This window comes from Sus scrofa, chromosome 1 (genome assembly GCF_054392235.1).
Source record: "Sus scrofa isolate SSC_HxYL_T2T_F1_AM1 chromosome 1, Sscrofa_HxYL_maternal_Yorkshire_Landrace_v2.0, whole genome shotgun sequence".
NCBI classification, from domain to species: Eukaryota; Metazoa; Chordata; class Mammalia; order Artiodactyla; family Suidae; genus Sus; species Sus scrofa.
Window position 1 is genome coordinate 289,277,515 of NC_139383.1, and position 17,992 is coordinate 289,295,506.

The window sequence follows — 17,992 nt, forward strand, 5'->3', positions numbered from 1 at the left end:
GGGGTGCTCCCACTGCAGGCGTCCTTGCTCCGAGCCCGTCAGCATAGAGTGAGGACACTTGAGGTCACCATTAACTGAAGCCAGTCTCCCCTGCCAGAGCTGACCACAGGCCTTGCCCACTCTCCCGCTCTCCACCGTGCGTCTCCCTGCTTCCTCACCGGCAGGCACCGAGCAGTGGCGACTCATGTGCCTGGCCTGCTGCCACACATGCTGTCTACTTCGTAGGATGTGACGTCACGGCAGCCCTTGGAGACAGAAGGAGCCCGTTTGAGGGATGTGGAAACTAGCCCAGTGAGAGTGGCTCGCCTGCAGCTCCAGGGGGGGCCTGCACGCGGAGCCCAAGGCCTGATTCTTGAGCGAGCCGGGCCAGGCTGCTCGGTGCTGGGATACGGCGCCCAGCGCAGCAGCCGCCCGTGGAGAGGTGGCCAAGGAAGCTTAGCAGCCTGCTCCCCGAGGGCCAGCCCGGGTAGGCGGGAGGGAGCCCTTCTCCCTCCAGATGCCCACATGCGCACACACGTGCACAGGCCAGGCTCCCTGCCGGCAGCCTGCCACTTCTCGTGACTGCTGGGACGGACCCCGCACGGCAGGGGCTCCGCAGAGCTGCATTAGGCGAGGGGGACGAGGAAGCGGCCGGGGACGGGGTGCGGCCCAGGACTGCGCAGGAGGGCGGCACCGGCACCGGCACCGGGGAGACCGACGTCTGCATCTCAGACGCGGCCACTCTCCCGCCTGGTGGCTGCCAGACCAGCCTCCTGGCCCCAGAAGCAGGCCCCCGCCGACCAGGGTGGGCCGCCCGCCTGGGCCGGAGCATGAGAGTGCCTGCCGCTCTGCCCCCACCCTGGGCCCCTGGGGCTCACCTGGCCACGACATGGACGTCAAAGCCCGGCCGGCACCAGGAGTCCAGGAGGGACAGCAGCCTCCGCTGGAGGCCCGGGAAGCCGTCCACGTAGCGCTCCACGAGGCCCAGCTTGTCCTGGAGGAGCAGGGGCGTGCTCATCTGCGGGCAAAGGCACCCTCAGGCCGCAGGCCCACTGCAGGCCTCGGCCCTGCAGCCAGGACCCCAGACTCACTTCCACCCCAGTGCCGGGAGTGGCCAGGGCGTCGGGGCCGAGGGGGCGAGTGCGAGTGTCTGAGGGCCTCCTGCAGCCCCACGCCCAGCTCATGGCCTGCACCCCTCCCAGGCCTTGTCCCCGGGGACGCCGTGGTCACCCCCCCCTCCATCGTGAAGGACGGGCGGTCCAGAGGCAGGAGGGTCCTGGAGGAGCCCTGAGTGCCCTTGTCTTCACCAGCTGGGGGGGCAGGATGGAGACTAACCACCAGCAGTGGCCTGGCATGAGCTGACCTGAGCCTTCCAGGAGGCCCTGAGGGAGCCCCTGGCCGTGCTGCTGGGCGCTGGGCCACACCGGCCATGCCCCTGCAGACCCAGGCCCGGACAAAGCCCCCTCCCAGTGGCCCCTGCAGAGGATCCCTCCTCGCCCTCCCCCCTCCCCCATGTGGCCACAGAGGTCAGGCTGTCTGGAGGCCGGACTGGACAAGGGCAGGGCTCCAGGTGGGTGGTCCCCACGGGAACCCTTCCGGCCACTGGCGAGCAGGGGAGCCAGTTCGGTGGGCTCCTTGGCGGCCACTTTCCCAGCCGGTTTCACCAAGGCTCCTCCCTGCCCCCCCCCCCCACGTGGGAGGTGGTCACATGTGACCCCGCCCCCCAGGACTCTGGGGTGGGAACAGCCCTAAGCGGTATTTCTGGAGACCTGGGTGTGGCCCCAGCCTGACCCACAGCTGATGTGAGAAGGACGCTCACCTCTTCAACATCGAGATGGGGCTGCAGCCGCAGCTTCGTGCTCAGCACGACAGCCTGGAAACAGAGGCAGTAGATTAGGCTGGGGCTGGGGGACACGCAGTGCCACGGTGGGGGGCCCTGCCCTCAGCATGGCCACCAGGCACAGTTTCAGCCCTGTGGGACCTGGAATTAGGAAGGGTCCCAGCCCCTCCACAGCCGGGGCTGAGCCAGGCTCCAGGTGCGGCAGGGTGGGTAGAACGACCCCTGTGCCTCCTCCTCTGGGGGGTGTAGCCTCCAGGTGCCCAGGTGGTTGGGGCTGGGCTGCTGCTGAGTGGGTAGAGGATGGAGAGGACAAGGGTCCAGCCACCTTCCCAGTCGGTGCTCTCGCCTGCCCTGTTCTTCCCTGAAGCATCCGCACCCAGCCAGGCAAGCGCCCAGCAAGACGTTCACCGGGCCCACGGCGGGGGGGCCCTCTGTGCACCCCAGGTCTCAGGGAGCCTGCCCTGACAGGTGGGGCTCCTGGGGCCTCCGTGCATTTGCCACCGGCCGCACTGTGTGCTGGCAACACCACTAAGTCTGTGCGAGGGGGGCGGGCTGGCCCAGGTCCCGCGCGGCCGACCGGGGTGGGCCGGGGGCTTGCAGAGAGCTGCCCCAGGATCCGAGGGGCAAGGGGCTCAGCACGCACCCACGCCCGGGCAGCCCGCCTGAGCCGCCTGCCCTGCTTGGGGGCGCGGATCCGCCTGGACTCAGCAGAAAAACGGTGCGGCCCTGAGCTCCCGCACGTAGCGCAGGCCGCGCTGCTATTAATAATTTCCATACATCGCGCTCCCATTACGAGCAAAAATAACTGGCCGCGCAGCCTGCGCCCCGCCCCCCGCAGCCACAGAAAGGCCCAAAATAGCGGCCTGGGAAAGGCTGCTCCGGCCGGAGGCCGGGATCGCGGGGCGGGGGCGCGGGGCTGGGGGCCTCTCCCTGTGCGGCGCTGACCCGGCGCCTCCGCGGCCTGGCGGGGGTCCAGGAGCTCAGCCTCGGCCAGGCCCCCCCCGCCCCCCGGGGGTGTGGGGGGGCGGGCAATGGAGGAGGTGGGTGGGCCAGGGGAGGGGGATGGGCCAGGGGAGGGCGGGACCGGGGGAGGAGCCAGGGTTTGAGGAGAGGGTTCAGGGCTTGGGGGAGGGGCCCAGGGCTGTGGGCGGGGTGCAGGTGCCACTGCATGGGGGCCTTCCCTGGGGGCTACTCCAGCCTCCCAGGATGGCTCTGACCTCTTCTCAGGAGATCCCTTGAGAGGTCCAGGGAGATGTGGGCCCTCACCCGGGAAGGCCGAGTGCACAAGCTGGTGGCCTCACACTGGGTGCTCAGAACCTGGGGTGGTCTGAACCCCACTACCAGTGTCCTCCACCTGCTGTACCCTCGCGTGCGGTCCAGGCTCTTGCCGGGCCAGTGTCTGTGCCTGGACTTGGCCGGGCCAGGCCAGGGCTGGAGAAGGGGCTGTGGGAGGGACAGCTGGACCCTCCCACCCTCCAGACCAGGCCCAGGGCCCGTGACTCAGGAGGGGTGAGGGGGAAGCGGGGCGCAGAGGGGAGCCCCGCCTCTGTGACTCTGCTGGACTATCAGCCTCCATCATCCTGGGATCCAGCTGCCCAATGGGCCACCCCTCCATTCAGGAATTCTGAATCCCAGAGCGAGGCCTCAGGCTGGGGTGGGTAGCCTGGGACAGTGGCCTATGCCACAGTCAGGGTGAGGCCAAGGGCAGGCTGGGCACTGCTCTTGGAGCAGCAGGAGGAGCCCCTGGAGGCAGCCTGGAGGGTCCTCACCCCAGGGCCCCGGGCCTGCCTGGACCGCCTTCCTTCCAGGAGCCAGCAACATCTGTCCGGGGAGCTACTGTGCCCACCTCAACCAGCTCACCCTCTGCCCTGCAGTCAGGGCCTGGCCAGAGGTGCCCACACAGTGGCGCTGCGTCCACTGCTGTGGAGAGTGTGGGGGGCCAGTGTGGAGGGATGGGCAGCGCTTGGCGCTTGGCCCCACCCCTGGGTGAGCGGCTCCCGAGGCTGCGCTCGCCCCTGGAGGCTGACCACGCTCCAGAGGTTTCGGTGCCCCTTCTGCCTGCCTCCTCCAGGGCAGGCCCGGCCGGAGCTCTCTGTGCACCCAGGGTGCCCTCTCCCGGCAGGCGGCCTTCGTGGATGCTGAGGGGTGTGGCCGGAGTGCCCAGGGCTGGAAGGCCAGGGACACCCTCGGGGACAGTCTGGGAAGTGTCCCCGGCCTGCACCGGCCGCCCAGGGGGTTTCTGTGCCCTGAGGCTGTGGCGGAGGCACAGGACAAGGAGGGGGCTATTTGGCCTCAGCCACAGGAGGGCGCCCAACTCCACTGGCACCTGGCATGGGGGCAGGGCATGGCTGGCAGCAGAGCCACCTCCTGCAGGAAGCCCCCAGGCCTGGCCTCTGTCTTAGTTCTATGGGGCCTGGCTTAGAATTGGTTTCTGGTCATTTCTCAGGCTGAGATTCTGCTGAGGTGACAAGAGGCCAGGCTGCCCACTGGTCACGTGGGGGGCCCAGCAGGTGTCAGAAGATCACCTACAGGTCTGGGACCCAGGCCAGGGGTGGGGAGCAGGGGCGGTGGGAAGAGGAGAGGGCCTGGACCCACAAAAGGTAACTGCCCAGGGCTGGGGCCACCTGGCACCTTGCTGGCCTCCCTGACCTCTGCCCTGGAGGAGGAGAGCCGGCCGTCCTGGGGCTGGTTGGCAGAGGTGGGCAGCGGGAATCTCCAACCAGACAGGCCCCCAGAGCTGCTGCTTTGGGGAACTAAGAAGACCAGAGGGGCTGGGGCAAGCACGGCACAGAACCCCAGGGCTGCCCACTTGGCCAGCAAGTGACCAGGCCGCCAGGACAGGCTTGCCTCCCACCTTTGTAACTCAATGCGGGCCTGGAGCCAAGTCTCCCCCCACTTTTTTTTTTTTTTAAAGCAAAGCTATCTTTTACCTTGATAAGCTGTTTAAAAAATGTAAATAAAATAACTCAGTAGACAAAAGCGGGCATTCACCCCGCCGGGCCAGCCGCCGCCTCGACATGAAATATCGCAGCACATTAAGTCGTGAGTCCCGGCTAATCCGAGCGGACAGGCCTGAATGCGGCCCCTTCGGGCGGCGCGGCGGTGGGCACTGGAGCATGCACCGCCTGCCGGGCGGCCCCGCTCGGGGACAATGGCTTTTCTTCGCAGAAGGGGCCTGTGCGGGACAAGAGCCCCCTTTGTGTGGGATTCCTGCCTCCGAGCGCGAGGGAGGCGCATTCAGTGGCCCAGACACTCTTTGAAAGGCCGGGGTGTAACAGGAGACGCGGGGACGCTAGCCGGCCCTCTGCCTCCCCGCGCTCCGCAGCCACGGCGCCCATGCGCCCAGCCGGCTGCCCGCGCCACGTGAGCCAGCCCGGGGCCATTGTCCCTGCAACGCCATCTTGGCCCCCAGGCGTCCCCGGGAAGCGGGCCGTGGGATGGGCCTGGGCGCGGCCGGGGTGCTGGCCACACCCCACGCCCACGAGCACACTGTCCCCGAGGCAGAGAGGGAGGTGAACCCCGAGCCTCTGGACGCCTGGCCGCTGGCTCTGGGCCGGGCGCAGGGACAGCTCCACCCCCCACGTGGTCAGGGCTGCATCTCAGGCGCCAGAGCCTCGGCTCCCACACCTGCAGCAATGGCCCAAGGAGCGACCCCCCAGGCCCCTGCAGGCCCCACCGCTCCCGACGGCCTTTCGAGGACAAGGCAGCCCTAGTGCTCCTCCTGTGGACACGGAGACCACAGCCTCAGGGCTCCCTCTTGCTCTCAGAACCTTCTGGACTTCAGTAAAAAACCAACCCTGTCACAGGGGAGCCTCAGCAAGGCCACTGAGCTTCCAAAGCCCCAAATTCTCACGCAGAGACCTGCAGCCACTAAGCCCCACCTGTGCTGTCCTGGCCCAGCCCTTCCCACCAGGGGTCCAAGCGCCCTCTCCCTGGGCGGCCCTCCACACTGGCCGACCTCGACCCCTGCCAGCATAAGCCCCACGGCTGAGCTTCTGGAAACCGCCACTGTCCTGCTCAGGGCCGGTCGGGGGTGGGGGGCCAGAGCCGGTGGGAGGGGACGGAGGGGAGCCAGCAGGGCCCTCAGGAGTCAGACCTTCCCACTGACCTGACCCTGTCTGAGTGACCCAGAAAACAGGCGGGGTGGACACCACCCAGAGTGCAGCCCCCTGGCGCCGGGCAGGGCCCCAGAACAGGTCCAGGATGCTACGGCACCCTAGATGCCCAACACATGCCCCAACCCACCCGGCCTGGGAGCAGAGTGGCTGCAGGCCCCCACAAGGACCTGCAGAGAGGGTCTGTCCTCGAGGAGTAGCTGCTGGGCCATGCCAGCACTGGGCCGAGGGACCGCGAGGGTGAGCCTGGGCAGAAGGAGAGAGAAGCTGGCCTGGTGTCTAGCCTGGGCCCGAGGGGCGGCCCTTGTGGGCACAGAGTTGGCTGTGAGCTCCTCCCACACTGGCTCTGTTGTCCCCGAGAGCGTTTCCAGGAAGGGGAGAGGAGGTGAGGCCACAGTGTCCCAGGAAGTGGCTCTGCCGTGGGGACGCCTGGGCCTGCCCATGGGTGACTGAGAGGCCGGTGGGCCCCGGGGAGGAAGGGCCCTGGGTGTGGCGCAGACCAGGTAGGGTGTGGGGGTGGATGCCAGGCACGAACCCGAGCCGCCCGGGCGGCTGGTCCCCGAAGCCTCCCCCGAGACGGAGGGGGCAGAGGAAGCCCTCCCACCCAGCCTGGCTCCTGCCCACCTGCTGACTCACGCGAGGGTCGCGCGTCCCGGGCCCAGAGCCCGGCGAGGGTCTCACTCACTTCTTTGAACCTGCCCTCCTGGCGGAGTCGGTGGACGTGAGCCAGCAGGGGGCTGCGGTCTGCGTCCTGCAGCTGGAAGATGCTGACCAGAGGCTCCACGAGAGCCGGGGGGCTCTCCACGAGGATCTTGACTGCACGCGCCTGCAGCTGCCTCAGCCCTGGGCCGCCCTGGAAGCCCAGACACAGCCTCAGGGGAGGCAGCAGCCTGAGGCCAGGCGGGCAAGCAGGGATTGGGCAGGGGCCCAGAAGGGGAGGCCAAGAGCTCCCCCCCTCCCCGCCTCTGTCGGGGGTGCCCTCGGGCCGGTACAGGGCAGGGAGGGACGGGGCTTTGGAACAGGCCGAGGGCTCACCTGGGGTGGCCCCGGGTGCGGCCGCGCCTGCAGCCAGCGCTTCAGCTCACGGGCCACCCAGGCCTCCAGGGAGGGGCCCCTCCCCCGCCAGCCCCGGCTGCCATCCAGCATGTCCAGGAGTCCAGCGAGCGGGTCAGCCAGCGCAGCGAACCCCCTCCAGGCTTCCTCCTGGAGCTGTGGAGACACAAGACCTCGTTGTCGCAAACACCTCCCTGCAGGCTGTCCCCACCTGCCCAGAGACGCCAAAGCGGAGCGTGTCCAGCACTGCCTTCGCCCAGCCGGTCCCTGGCACGGCGGCCGTCTAGGTCGACGGTCCCGCAAAGGTCCTGAGCCAGACCCCAGCAGCGCCCCTCTGCGCCCTGAGCACCTGTGCGATGCGTCAGCAGGGCCCAGCAAGTGACAGGAAATGGAAAACAGGGAAGAAGAAGCCATAGTGAAAAATGCCTTTGGCCTGCTTTTCCACCTCATGTGCAGCAGAGGCTCTGGGAGTCAGAGCTGAGAGATGAAAAGCAAGCACAGGCATGGTCCCGGCCGCCCACGTCCGGGGACCAAAGTGTCTCGTGATGGACTTCAGAACAGCCGGGCGTCCTCTGCGTGACCCGCAGGCCCAGGCCCCGGTGCCACCGCCTGCCCTCCACGCTCCACCTGTTCTGGTTGTTCAGGTCAGTACAACGCCCGCGATCAAGGACCTGCTGGGGTCCAGCGAGGGCCGAGCTGCGGTGTCAGGCTGTGAGCTGGGGGGCTGCCCCCACACCCAAGGCCCCTCTGGAAGGGGCTGTGCTCGCTGTGGCCTGAGACAGCTCTACCCAGACCCTGAGGACAGCCGTCGCCCTCCAGGATGGGTAGGCGAGGCCACAGCACATTGCGGGGTCTGGGGCCACCGTGGGGCCACGTCCCGCATCGCCACAGGAGGAGTGGTATCTCCCCCAGGACTCCCCCCGCCCCCCCGCCCCGGCTCAGGAAAAGGAAAGCCTTAGAGGACCCTGCCCCGGCCTCCAGCACAGTGGCTCCAGGTGCCGACAAGCCAGCGCCTCTGCTTGGAAGGCGGGCTCTGGGTAGCACGTGTGTGGTTTCTCCACGGGCAGTGCCCGCCCAGCCCTCGCCCCCCAGCCCCTTGCCACCAGCAGAGCAGAGGGTGTGCGGCCAGCCACGGGCTGGGGCAGGCGCTGGAGGAAGAGACCCCTCGGCTCTGGGCCAAGCACCCACTGACCAGTGGCTTCAAAGAGGCTTCTCCCAAGGAGCGGCCGCCATTCCTGACCACAGGCAGCAGTGGGTGGCGGGGGCTGCAGGAAGGAGGGCCCAAGAGGAGCCCGAGACCCTTCCCAGCAGGATGGCCCCGGGAGCCCCAGGCCTGGTCCATGAGGAGGGGTGGAGCCGCAGGGCCAGCTCTTTCCTGGGGGGCGTCCAGCCTTCCTCCTCGGAGAGCCCCTCCTGAGGTGACCAGCGAAGCCTGGTCAGGGCACAGGGAGGAAGTGGGCCTGTCCTTCTGAGTTCTGACTCGCTGGCTTGGCTGGGCCCAGGGCCCTGCCTCCTCCCTGGAAAAGCTCTGAAGAGCTGCTCAAGGGACCTGCAGCTTTGGGGGCCCCGGGGAGCGGGCTGTGCACTGCTCTCTGGCCTAGCCTGGAAAGGCAGGGAGCCTTACCCTGGCGCAGCCAGTCCTCCCAGCCGCTGATGCTGGACCGTCTCGGCCCTCAGCCCAAGGCGCTCAGGGCAGAGGGGCCGCGGTGGAGAGTGGCCACACCCAGAGCAACGTGGCCCTGCTCCTTCCCCGGGACTACGTGGAGGTGACATTCACTGGGCCCTGCAGCCCTGGCTGTCAGCTGTGTCACCACTGAGGGCCCAGGTGGCTCCCTGATCTGCCCTTGCGCCTCCCCCCTGGGGAGCAGAGACCTGGAGCAGCCGCCGGGACCCCCCAGGATCCTGCTGACAAAGCCTGGGTCGCGGCCTCCCACCCACCTGGTGACGGAGACTCAGGGAGGCCACCCGCCCCATGGCCCTTCTCCCCCGGGGCTCTCACCTGGGGAGGCACCTCTCAGGCCTGGGGGCCGGGCGTCACCTGCGTCCTGCCTGTGAGCCCGCCCCCCCACGGCACCTCCGCTGTGCTCAGCCCACGGCCCTGAGAACCCACGTGGAGTGGTGGGTGGCAGGGCGGGGACAGGGGCCGTGGCCCCACCCCGGACGATGCCCTCCCCGGGACGAACCCAGAGCAAAATCCACTAGGTTTCCGTGTCATGCGAAAACCATCTGGGGAATTTGGCACGACAACCGCAAACGCAACGCCGACATGCCCTCGAGCACTTGGGCAAACTGGCAGCTCTGTTCCAAAGACCCGAGAAAGGAAACGGGGCAGAGCGGGCAAAAGAGGGGACCCAGGGCTGCCTTGGGTGCCCACACCACATGGGCTGGAGCCCTCGGGGGGGCCCCTGGGGAGGGTCCACGCTCAGCGAGACGGCACAGGACGCACGGGAGCAAGTCCCCATGAGCGCAGCCCAGCGGGGCAGCGCGGGCTCCAGGGGCGAAGGGTCAGCAGCTGAAACAGAAAAGGAAGGAGGTCCCAGCGTGGCCCAGCAGGAACCAATCTGACCAGTATCCACGAGGACGCAGGTTCAATCCCTGGCCTCGCCCAGTGCGTTAAGGATCCGGCGCGGCTGTGAGCTGGGGTGTGGGTGGCAGACGCGGCGCAGATCTGACATTGCTGTGGCTGCGGTGTAGGCTGGCAGCTGCAGTTCCCCTTTGACCCCTGGCCTGGGAACCTCCATATGCTGCAGGTGTGGCTCTAAAAAGACCAAAAAAAAAAAAGGAAAAAAAGAAAAGAAATATGCCCCAAGTATGCAAGAAAAGCATCGTCACAAATAAGTGAAGAACAAGACACGGTGGCCCTGATGTGGCCGTGGGGCCCCTCTTGTGGCTACTGATCCTGTGGCTACTGGGCCTCATGCACCAGCGTCCAGCCCGCCTGCTGCTCGACCCACTCGTGGGGACCCAGGACCAGGCTGACAAGCGAACGTGTGTCGCTCTAGGCAGGAACTTTGAGAGACAAACAAGCAGTGAACCCTGAACCACCCACGGAATTAGCCTGTGCTGAGCAAACACAGCACGCGGCCCGGCTCCTCCACAGCCCAAAGCGGCCGGTAAACAGGTATCAAGACACGTCCCTGCGTCTCTTTGGAAATGAAGACATTGGCCGAAGGCGACACAGTGCAAGTCAGAAAACAGCGCCGTCGGAACCCACACACCAAAGCGGTGAGCACAGAGCCCAGGGAGGCTCAGCTTTAAGCTCAGCGTCAGAAACAACCTGGTTCCTTGGTGGTGGTCAGCGGCAACCGGGGCCGAGCTGGGGCCCCAGGAAGAGGGCAGGGCCGCGGCCAGTCTCAGCGTCTCGGGCGCGAAGAGCCTCCAGCCGAAAGTGCGCTGACACGGAGGAAGAAGGAAGGGAGCCTTGGAACCAGCACAACCCTTACGGAGCCCGAGTCACCCAGCGCCCCTGGCCGGCGGCGTCGCGCTGGGCCAAACCTCCAGGGACAGAGGGACGCAGGGACGCTCTCCAGCCCCACGTGGGAGGGCAGAGAACACACAGCGCCCCCAGCCCATGAGCAGGCAAGCCGCTCCCACAGCCAAGGCCCCAACAAAGCGACCGTCCTTCCTGTTTCTGAGTTTCAACCTCAAAGCCACGGGTACAAAACCAAAAAGTCAAGGTTTGGCTTTTGCAAAAACTCTGGATTTCTCCACCTGGTGGCTGGAGATGGCTGCAGAGAGGCAGCCAACCAACCAAAGCCATGAGGCTCAGTGCAGGAGCCCGGGCGCGTCCGGAGCCAGCTAGCTGCCTGTCCCGCACCCGAAGGCACCTGGAGCTGACCTGCTCAGACACCTGCCCAGCGAGTCTGCCCCCTTGGCGGGCTGCAGGAGGCAAGGCTGGCACCAGAGGACAGGCCTTGTCCCTCCAGCCACTCGTGGGCCCTGTGGCCTGTCCTTCCCAGCAGCCAGCGTGGCCTCAGCCTTCGGCTGCCTCGAGGGAGCAAAGTGCAGGTTGGGGGCTGCCGAGGGTCAGTACCCCTCCCGGGCTGCAAGCTGAAGCTGCCCTCCTGGCCCAGGCCACAGCGGAACATGGATGGGGTGGGGGCAGCGGCTGCTTCTGCAAGACCCCTGAGTGGCCGTGCCCCCCACCCCCTGCCATCCTGCTGGGCTGTCCTGCCACCCTCTATGGGAGAGGAGGCAGTGGGCACGGCCTGCCAGGTGCCCTGTGCAGCCTGGAAGCTGGGGGACTGTATCTACCAGCATGTCCCTAGGACAGTGGGTGAGGCGGCCTGCTGAGGCTGGCAGCCAGGTGCCCAGAGCTGGCACACTCACCTGCCGCAGCTGCCGAGTGGACCACAGCCTCTGCAGGGCCTGCAGGAACAGGAGCGGGCCACAGCCTGAGGGGACAAGACAGAGGCCAGCAAAGGGCTGAGTGGCAGGCTGGGACCCCGGCCTGAGGCTCCCATAGATGCCACCCAGTGGCCACAGCCTGGGAAGAGCCCAGGTCCCTGCCCCGGCCAGCACGGGGCCGAGTGAGCGCCCACCTCATGACCGCACGCCCCGTTCTGCTGCAGGGCCCTCAGCCGTGGGGGCTTCGGTGAGCGGCCAGCCTGCCCCCATGCCTGGGGCTCGCCAGGGGGCAACAGGGTGGAGGGGAGATGGGGAGGCAGAGGCCGTGGCTGGGCTGGGACGTGACACAGAGGGAGGGGTGGCAGGCCCCCTGCGCGAGCCCCACCCGTGTGGCGCCCGGTCAGCACAGCCGGCTTGGCCCTGGTGTCCAGTGCCGCTCCCCTGCTCACACAGCGGCCTCCCCATGGCGGAAATGTGAGTCTAGGGCCCCTGAGCTGCGGGTGGGAGCCCATCCTGGCGGGCAGTGCAGGGTGGCGGCCACGGGTCCTAGGGAAGGGGCAGTGGGGGCGCTCTGCCCGGGCCGCCCTGATATCCTGGCCCTGCTGGCGGGGTGGGGCGGGCAGTGTGTTTGGAGGTCACGGAGAGAAACCCAAGCTCGAGAGTCAAGCTCCCACGGCTGACCAGGCTCCAGCTCCCTGCCCGGCACCAGCCTCACACCTGCTGGCGGCTTGGGCTCCCACTGCATTGGGGCCGAGGACCAGGGAGCGGCCAGAGGGCCCGAGCAGGAGCACTGGGGTGACCTTGGCCCTCTGCCTGTCTCCTCTGTCCTCGAGCTTCCCCAGCGCCCCCGAGACACCGAGAGCTGTTAGGCTGCCTCCAGGGGCACCCCTCAGTTAGGTGGCCAGCAGGTGGAGGAGGGCCGCAGGGACAGGACCTGCCAGACAGCATTTGACCCAAGGCACCACTTAGCTAACCTAGTCACCCTCACTTTGGGAGAGACGAAGGTTCCAGAGGAAAGTTTAGCTGCTCAGGGAATGTCTAGAAAGACCCTTGCCACTTGCTATGGTGAAGCTGGTGGTGACAAATGGAATAAGTCAAATGGGGAGTTGGGCGGCAATGAAGTCTCAGAAACTATGGCTGCAGCAGCCGGGCTGGGCAGTGGACAAAGCCACCTAGAGCCCCTTGCCACTCCGCCCTCCCTGTGTGACCCGGTGACCTGGAGGGTGGGTGCCCAGGGTCTGGACCAGCCAAGGCGCCTAGAGCTGGTCTGTAATTCCACTTGGCACCAGCTGGGGGCAGCACCAGGCATGCTGAGCATGGGCTGCCTGAGAGCCCAGGGGCTGGGGGAGCCAGGACGCCTGCAGTGGCCTGGTGTCCACCTGGGCCAGGCCCAGGAAGGGCTGTCCCGCAGCCACCACCCTCAGGCGGCTGCAGGCAGGTATGAGCAGAGCAGAGGGGCCCAGCAGGCGTCAGCCTGAGAAAGGGCGGCAGCACAAGCCGCCACCCGGCTGCAGGTGGGAGCCCATCTTGGCGGGCGCCTCCCAAAGTCCACCAGGCTCCCTGCTGCCACCGTCTGACCCCTGGGGCCCTGGTCTTGGTTCCACAAGCGTCTGGTAGGGGCTGGGATGCGACGGCAGGCTCAGCGCTCAGAGGGGACACAGCGAGGACAGAGGTAGGGGTGCAAACCCCTCAGACCTCCCCACCCCGGCACCCAAACCCTGTGGGTGGTGTAGGTCTGGCCACACTGGGCTGCCTGAGGGGGCTGCCCCCACTGGGAAGGGGGATGAGAAGGACTTGTTTCATCCAACAAACCACAAGCTCCAGAGACAGACCCTCTGCCCCCAGCACAGGTGCCAAAGCATCAGGCCACATGGCCACTCAGGAGGGAAACGGTGGGAGGGCTCTGGCAAGGGAGGGGCTGTGTGCTGGGGGCTGTGTTGCTGGGGGGGCTGTGGCTGACCCTGGGGTCACAACAGGGTCGTGTCGAGGGCTGCAGACCCTGTCCAGTGGGGGAGGGGGGTGGAAGGCAGGGTCTGGGGGCCTGGAGGGTCCTGAGCAGGAAAGGAGTCCATTCTGTGCAGCTGAAGGGAAGCAGGCGCCTGGGCGCTGGGCGTGGAGACTCTACTTGGACCAGGCCGTGTGCACTTGGCATGACCCCAGGATGCCAGGGCCCGACAAGGAGGGGCACCTCACTCGCCCACTGGGGTTCCAGCCTGGGAGGAGCCCCTCCTTCTCCGGCCTTGGTCTCCTCTTCCTTGTCACTCATTTGTGACTTTGTGCAGCCCGGTGTCTGCCCAGCCCCAACACTGACAACACAGGAGATACTCAGGAAGTAAGCCCCCCGCCCACGGACACCACCTGCCAAGGGCTCCGCCTTCCCAGAGGGGCAGCTGTGTCAGGAAAAGCCGTGGCACAAAGCCTCGGCCAGGAAGGCAGCCTGGTGAGTCAGGGTGGCCCAGACCCTAGGCCAAGCCGCCAGAGGGGGTGCGGCTGGGGAGGGACAAGCCTGGGGCAGCCTGAGCAGAGGGCAGGCTGGGGGGAGGGGGTGGCCGTGTGACAGTGGAGTCCGGCCTGTGGCTGCGCTTGATCTACACCCACCAGGTGCAGGCCTGTCCTCCCGGGCAGCGCAAGCAGAGCTGCTCAGGGACGGCGCCCCTTTGTCAGCTCCCCGGGGGCCAAGATGACCCTCCAGGGGAGGCCCCGCTGTGCCCAGGCTCAGGCAGGGGCCCAGAGGAGGGGCAGACATGGAGGGTCTGAATCCCACGCAGGGTGAGGTCCTAGGAGAGGGGCCTGAAGATGCCCTGTGTGCCCCCAGCCCCCCTGGGCACCACCTGTGACCCCCGGGTCCCCACACTTGCCCCTGATGCCTGGGCTTGGGGGGCTCTGAGTTAGCACCTGGAGGCCATGGCTGTCCAGAACAGAAGAGGCTGGGACTCTGCTGACCCCATACCACGCCCACTGCCACCAAATTGAAGCCCCCTCCAGACTCTGGTACCAGGACAGGCCCCTTGTCTCCGGGCAGGACCCAGGCCCGTGCCCTGCACCACCCTCCTTGGGGCCCAGGGGCCACACGGGCGCCAGGGCTCCCAAGCTCGAAGCGCCGTCCGTGGGCCCTGGAGCTTCAGATGCCTCCCAGCCCCCTCTCTCCTGGCAAGACAGGTAAAATGCCTGGTGTCCAGCCCAGAGCTCCCATCCACACCGAGGCTGCGCCACACGGCCCAGCCCCACACAGCCGCACCTCCCGCCTTGTCCCTGCCCAGTGCACACGTGTACTCCGTGCAAAGACCCTCCACGCATGTGCCTGCACACACGTGCACATGCGTCCCACATGTGCTCCCCTTGCTCAGCCTGCCTAGGGCAGCCACGCCAGCCCCAGGGCTTTGACGGGTGCAGATGCCACATGGGGACTAACTCACCACTGACAGGGTCACCAGCAGGGTCACCAGCGGTGGCGTCTCCAGCAGCGGGGTCACCAGCGGTGGCGTCTCCAGCAGCGGGGTCACCAGCGGTGGCGTCTCCAGCAGCGGGGTCACCAGCGGTGGCGTCTCCAGCAGTGGGGTCACCAGCGGTGGCGTCTCCAGCAGCGGGGTCACCAGCAGTGGCGTCTCCAGCAGCGGGGTCTCCAGCAGTGGGGTCACCAGCAGTGGTGTCTCCAGCAGCGGGGTCACCAGCAGTGGCGTCTCCAGCAGTGGCATCTCCAGCAGCAGGGTCACCAGCAGTGGCGTCTCCAGCAGCGGGGTCTCCAGCAGTGGCGTCTCCAGCAGCAGGGTCGTCAGCAGGTGCTCGGGGGTCCATCCTCAGGGAAGGGTGGTGGGCTGCTCAGGGACAGTGCAGAGGGACAGTTAGGCTGCAGGGTTCGCACAGACGGGCAGCCACGCAGGGCCCCTTCCGTGGTGGAGGAGGGTGGGGAACTCAGACGGCCTCGGCTTCCCCTGCTGGACCCAGGGCTGCTGAGCCTGAGGTCAGAGGTGGCCCCACTGTGAGGCCCCGGGAAACGCCCCCAGCTCGAAACAATCCAGGCTGGCAGCTAATGTTCCCAGTCCCGCGGGGCCAACAGGTTTCCTGCGAACGTGTTCCCCACAAGACCCTTGACCTTTACGGAGACGCGCAGCCAGCCCTCCGTCAGTCTGGTTACACCAGGCCCAGGAAGGCCCGCGGCCCCGCGGCCCAAACCCCGGCCCGCGAGCTTCCAGCAGTTCTTCTGGGCGGTCATGCGCATGTTTCTCAGATCGGCCGGTACAGTTACCTCCCGGGTTCCCGGTCCTGCGCGTGACCAGCCAGCCTCGGGGTGAGTTCACTGGCACCGCGGAGGCGCCTCAGCCCGCAACCCACTGCCACGGTTCGTTCTGTAAATACGATGCCCAGCTGAGCACTGGGAACGCTGCTTTCTTGCTTTTTATTTTTGCACAGTTTGCTCCCGGCTTTGGCTCCAGCCACGGGGGGTGACCAGTACCAGGCCGGCCCTCCTACCGCAAAGGACATTCACCAGACGACGTGTCTCAGGCTGCCGACTTCTGGACAAGAGGCAGCCAAACCGAGCTTCCTGGCTGGTGACACCTGCAGTGGGGCCGCACCTGCGGCTCCCAGCTAAGACGGCTGGACTGGCGCCCGGGGAGCAGAGCACCCCGCCGAGCAGAGGGGCTCTTCGGGACACACCGAGTGCTGGTGAGCCACGCAGGGGCCCAGGGCTCCCCAGGCGGGCGTCCCAGGGCCCAGCTCAACAGAGATGCCAGTGGTCATGCAGTGCTGGACACACAGACTCCAGCCCGGCCAACAGAGCAGCACCGAGCTGAGGCTCCAGAAAGTCTGTGCCTGAGGATTAAGACGAGGGAGGCTGCTGAGACCCCCTCTGCCAGAATCTAAACCCAAGGCCCAGGGAGATCCATGGGCACTGTAGGTTGAGCCCCCCAGAGATAAAGATAATCCCTTTAACTGCTGAACTCAAGCTGCACCCCTGGGCACTCAGCTAGAAATCTACTGGAACAAAAACATTCTTCAGAGGAAGGGTCTCCAGAGTGTATCATTCACGCTGCTCAAGGCACAACATAAAACCGGGAGCTCCCTGGGAGCTCAGCGGGTCAAGGATCCAGCATCGTTACTATTGTGCCTGGGGGTTGCAGCTGTGGCTCCGGTTCGATCCCTAGCCCGGGAACTTCTGCGTGTCTCAAGTGCAGCCAAAAGGGAAAAAAAAATCACAAGAGCTGCGAACAAAAGGAAAATATGACCTAAGATCAAAGGAACAAAATACAGAAAAGCAAATAGAAAGCAACTCCCATGCAGCCGCAGAGGCCCCCCACCACCGTGCTGTGGGGCAGGGTGCCGTCCTGCCGCCCCCCCCATCAGGCCCCCATGGGTGCCCCCCTGGCCCAGCAGCCACCCAGGCCCTCATCGTCAGGCTGGGGGCTGGTTGTGTCCCCGAGTTCAGGACACGCTGCTGTGGCTTGGTGGCTCCTTTCCATGGTGGCCGTCCACGGTGTCGGTTGCCTGGGTCAGGGCGGGTCAGCCTAGGGCGGGGGGTGGGGGGAGGAGCAGGCGGGGAGGCGACCAAATGGCTCTTCTGTGAGAGTCTTTTCCTAACCCCGTCAGGGAGCACTCACCATGCCAGGGTTCCTGCCTCCTTCTTTTGGGGCCCAGGGGCTGGGGTCTGGCCGCTCCTGGCCGCCGAGGCAGCGGGGGCTGTGTGCTCAGCCAGCCCCAGGTCGGGGGGCAGAGCCAGCCCTTCCCTGGAACAGGCCGAGGCCCGGAAACTCAGCCCTATCTGGTCTCAAGCTGGAATCCCAAACCCACAGCGTGCAGCAGCACCTGACCCAACACGCTTCTGAGAATGAAAACGGCTGGCAAGGCCCAAGTGCAAGTTCACCCACTGCACACTTTGGATTGACCTCATTTTAAAGTGAAAACAAAGCTGCTTGGAGTCCAACCCGTCTTTAGCTGAACTCGGGGTGCTGGTGTGCAGCGCAGGCCAAGGTGAAGCAGCCTCCGGGGGAGCGTTGCCTGGCAAAACTGGCTGCAGGAGGCGCCCAGGCTGGGCCTGGGCTCAGGGAGCAGGAGCGCTTCCATCGGCCACGGCTGCTTCACACACCTCAGCGTCTACTTGGGAACACGTTTCGGCTCAGATCAAAGGAAGTTTTTCTTTTTTTTCTTTTTTTCTTTTTTTTGTCTTTTTGCCTTTTCTAGGGCCGCTCCCGCAGCATGTGGAGATTCCCAGGCTAGGGGTCGAATCGGAGCTGCAGCCACCAGCCTACGCCAGAGCCACAGCAACGTGGGATCTGAGCTGCTTCTGCAACCTACACCACAGTGCACGGCAGCGCTGGATCCTTAACCCACTGAGCAAGGCCAGGGACCAAACCCACAGCCTCATGGTTCCCAGTCGGATTCGTTAACCACTGCGCCACGACGGGAACTCCTCGAAGGAAGTTTTTCTAAACACCCAAAGTATTGAATTTTGGCACTGGAAGAATCTTGGAGGTGACTGAGTCACTCCAACTTTCAGGGTGGCTACAAAATTCATCATTGAAACCTTAAGGATTTTTAATTTTCAAAAAATTTTCAGAATTTAAAAAATTTTTTATTGGGGTACAGTTGATTTACAACGTTGTATTAACTTTATTCATTTATTTATTTGACTTTTTAGGGCTGCACCTCCGGCATATGGAGC

At 66.0% G+C, this 17,992-nt stretch overlaps 1 protein-coding gene across 1 annotated transcript in view; it reads right to left on the reverse strand.

Moving 5' to 3' along the window:
• The window catches only part of EXD3 (exonuclease 3'-5' domain containing 3), a 57,300-nt gene that overhangs the window by 35,857 nt on the left and 3,451 nt on the right, over positions 1–17,992 (reverse strand). The window contains exons 2-7 of the mRNA XM_085002038.1: positions 15,088–15,149; positions 14,751–15,029; positions 6,970–7,143; positions 6,620–6,787; positions 1,799–1,852; positions 858–997 (exon numbers count right to left, since the gene is read on the reverse strand). Coding sequence (XP_084858164.1) covers positions 858–997; positions 1,799–1,852; positions 6,620–6,787; positions 6,970–7,143; positions 14,751–15,029; positions 15,088–15,129 — 857 coding nt within the window. The 5' untranslated portion in view covers positions 15,130–15,149. The remainder of the gene's footprint in view (positions 1–857; positions 998–1,798; positions 1,853–6,619; positions 6,788–6,969; positions 7,144–14,750; positions 15,030–15,087; positions 15,150–17,992) is intronic.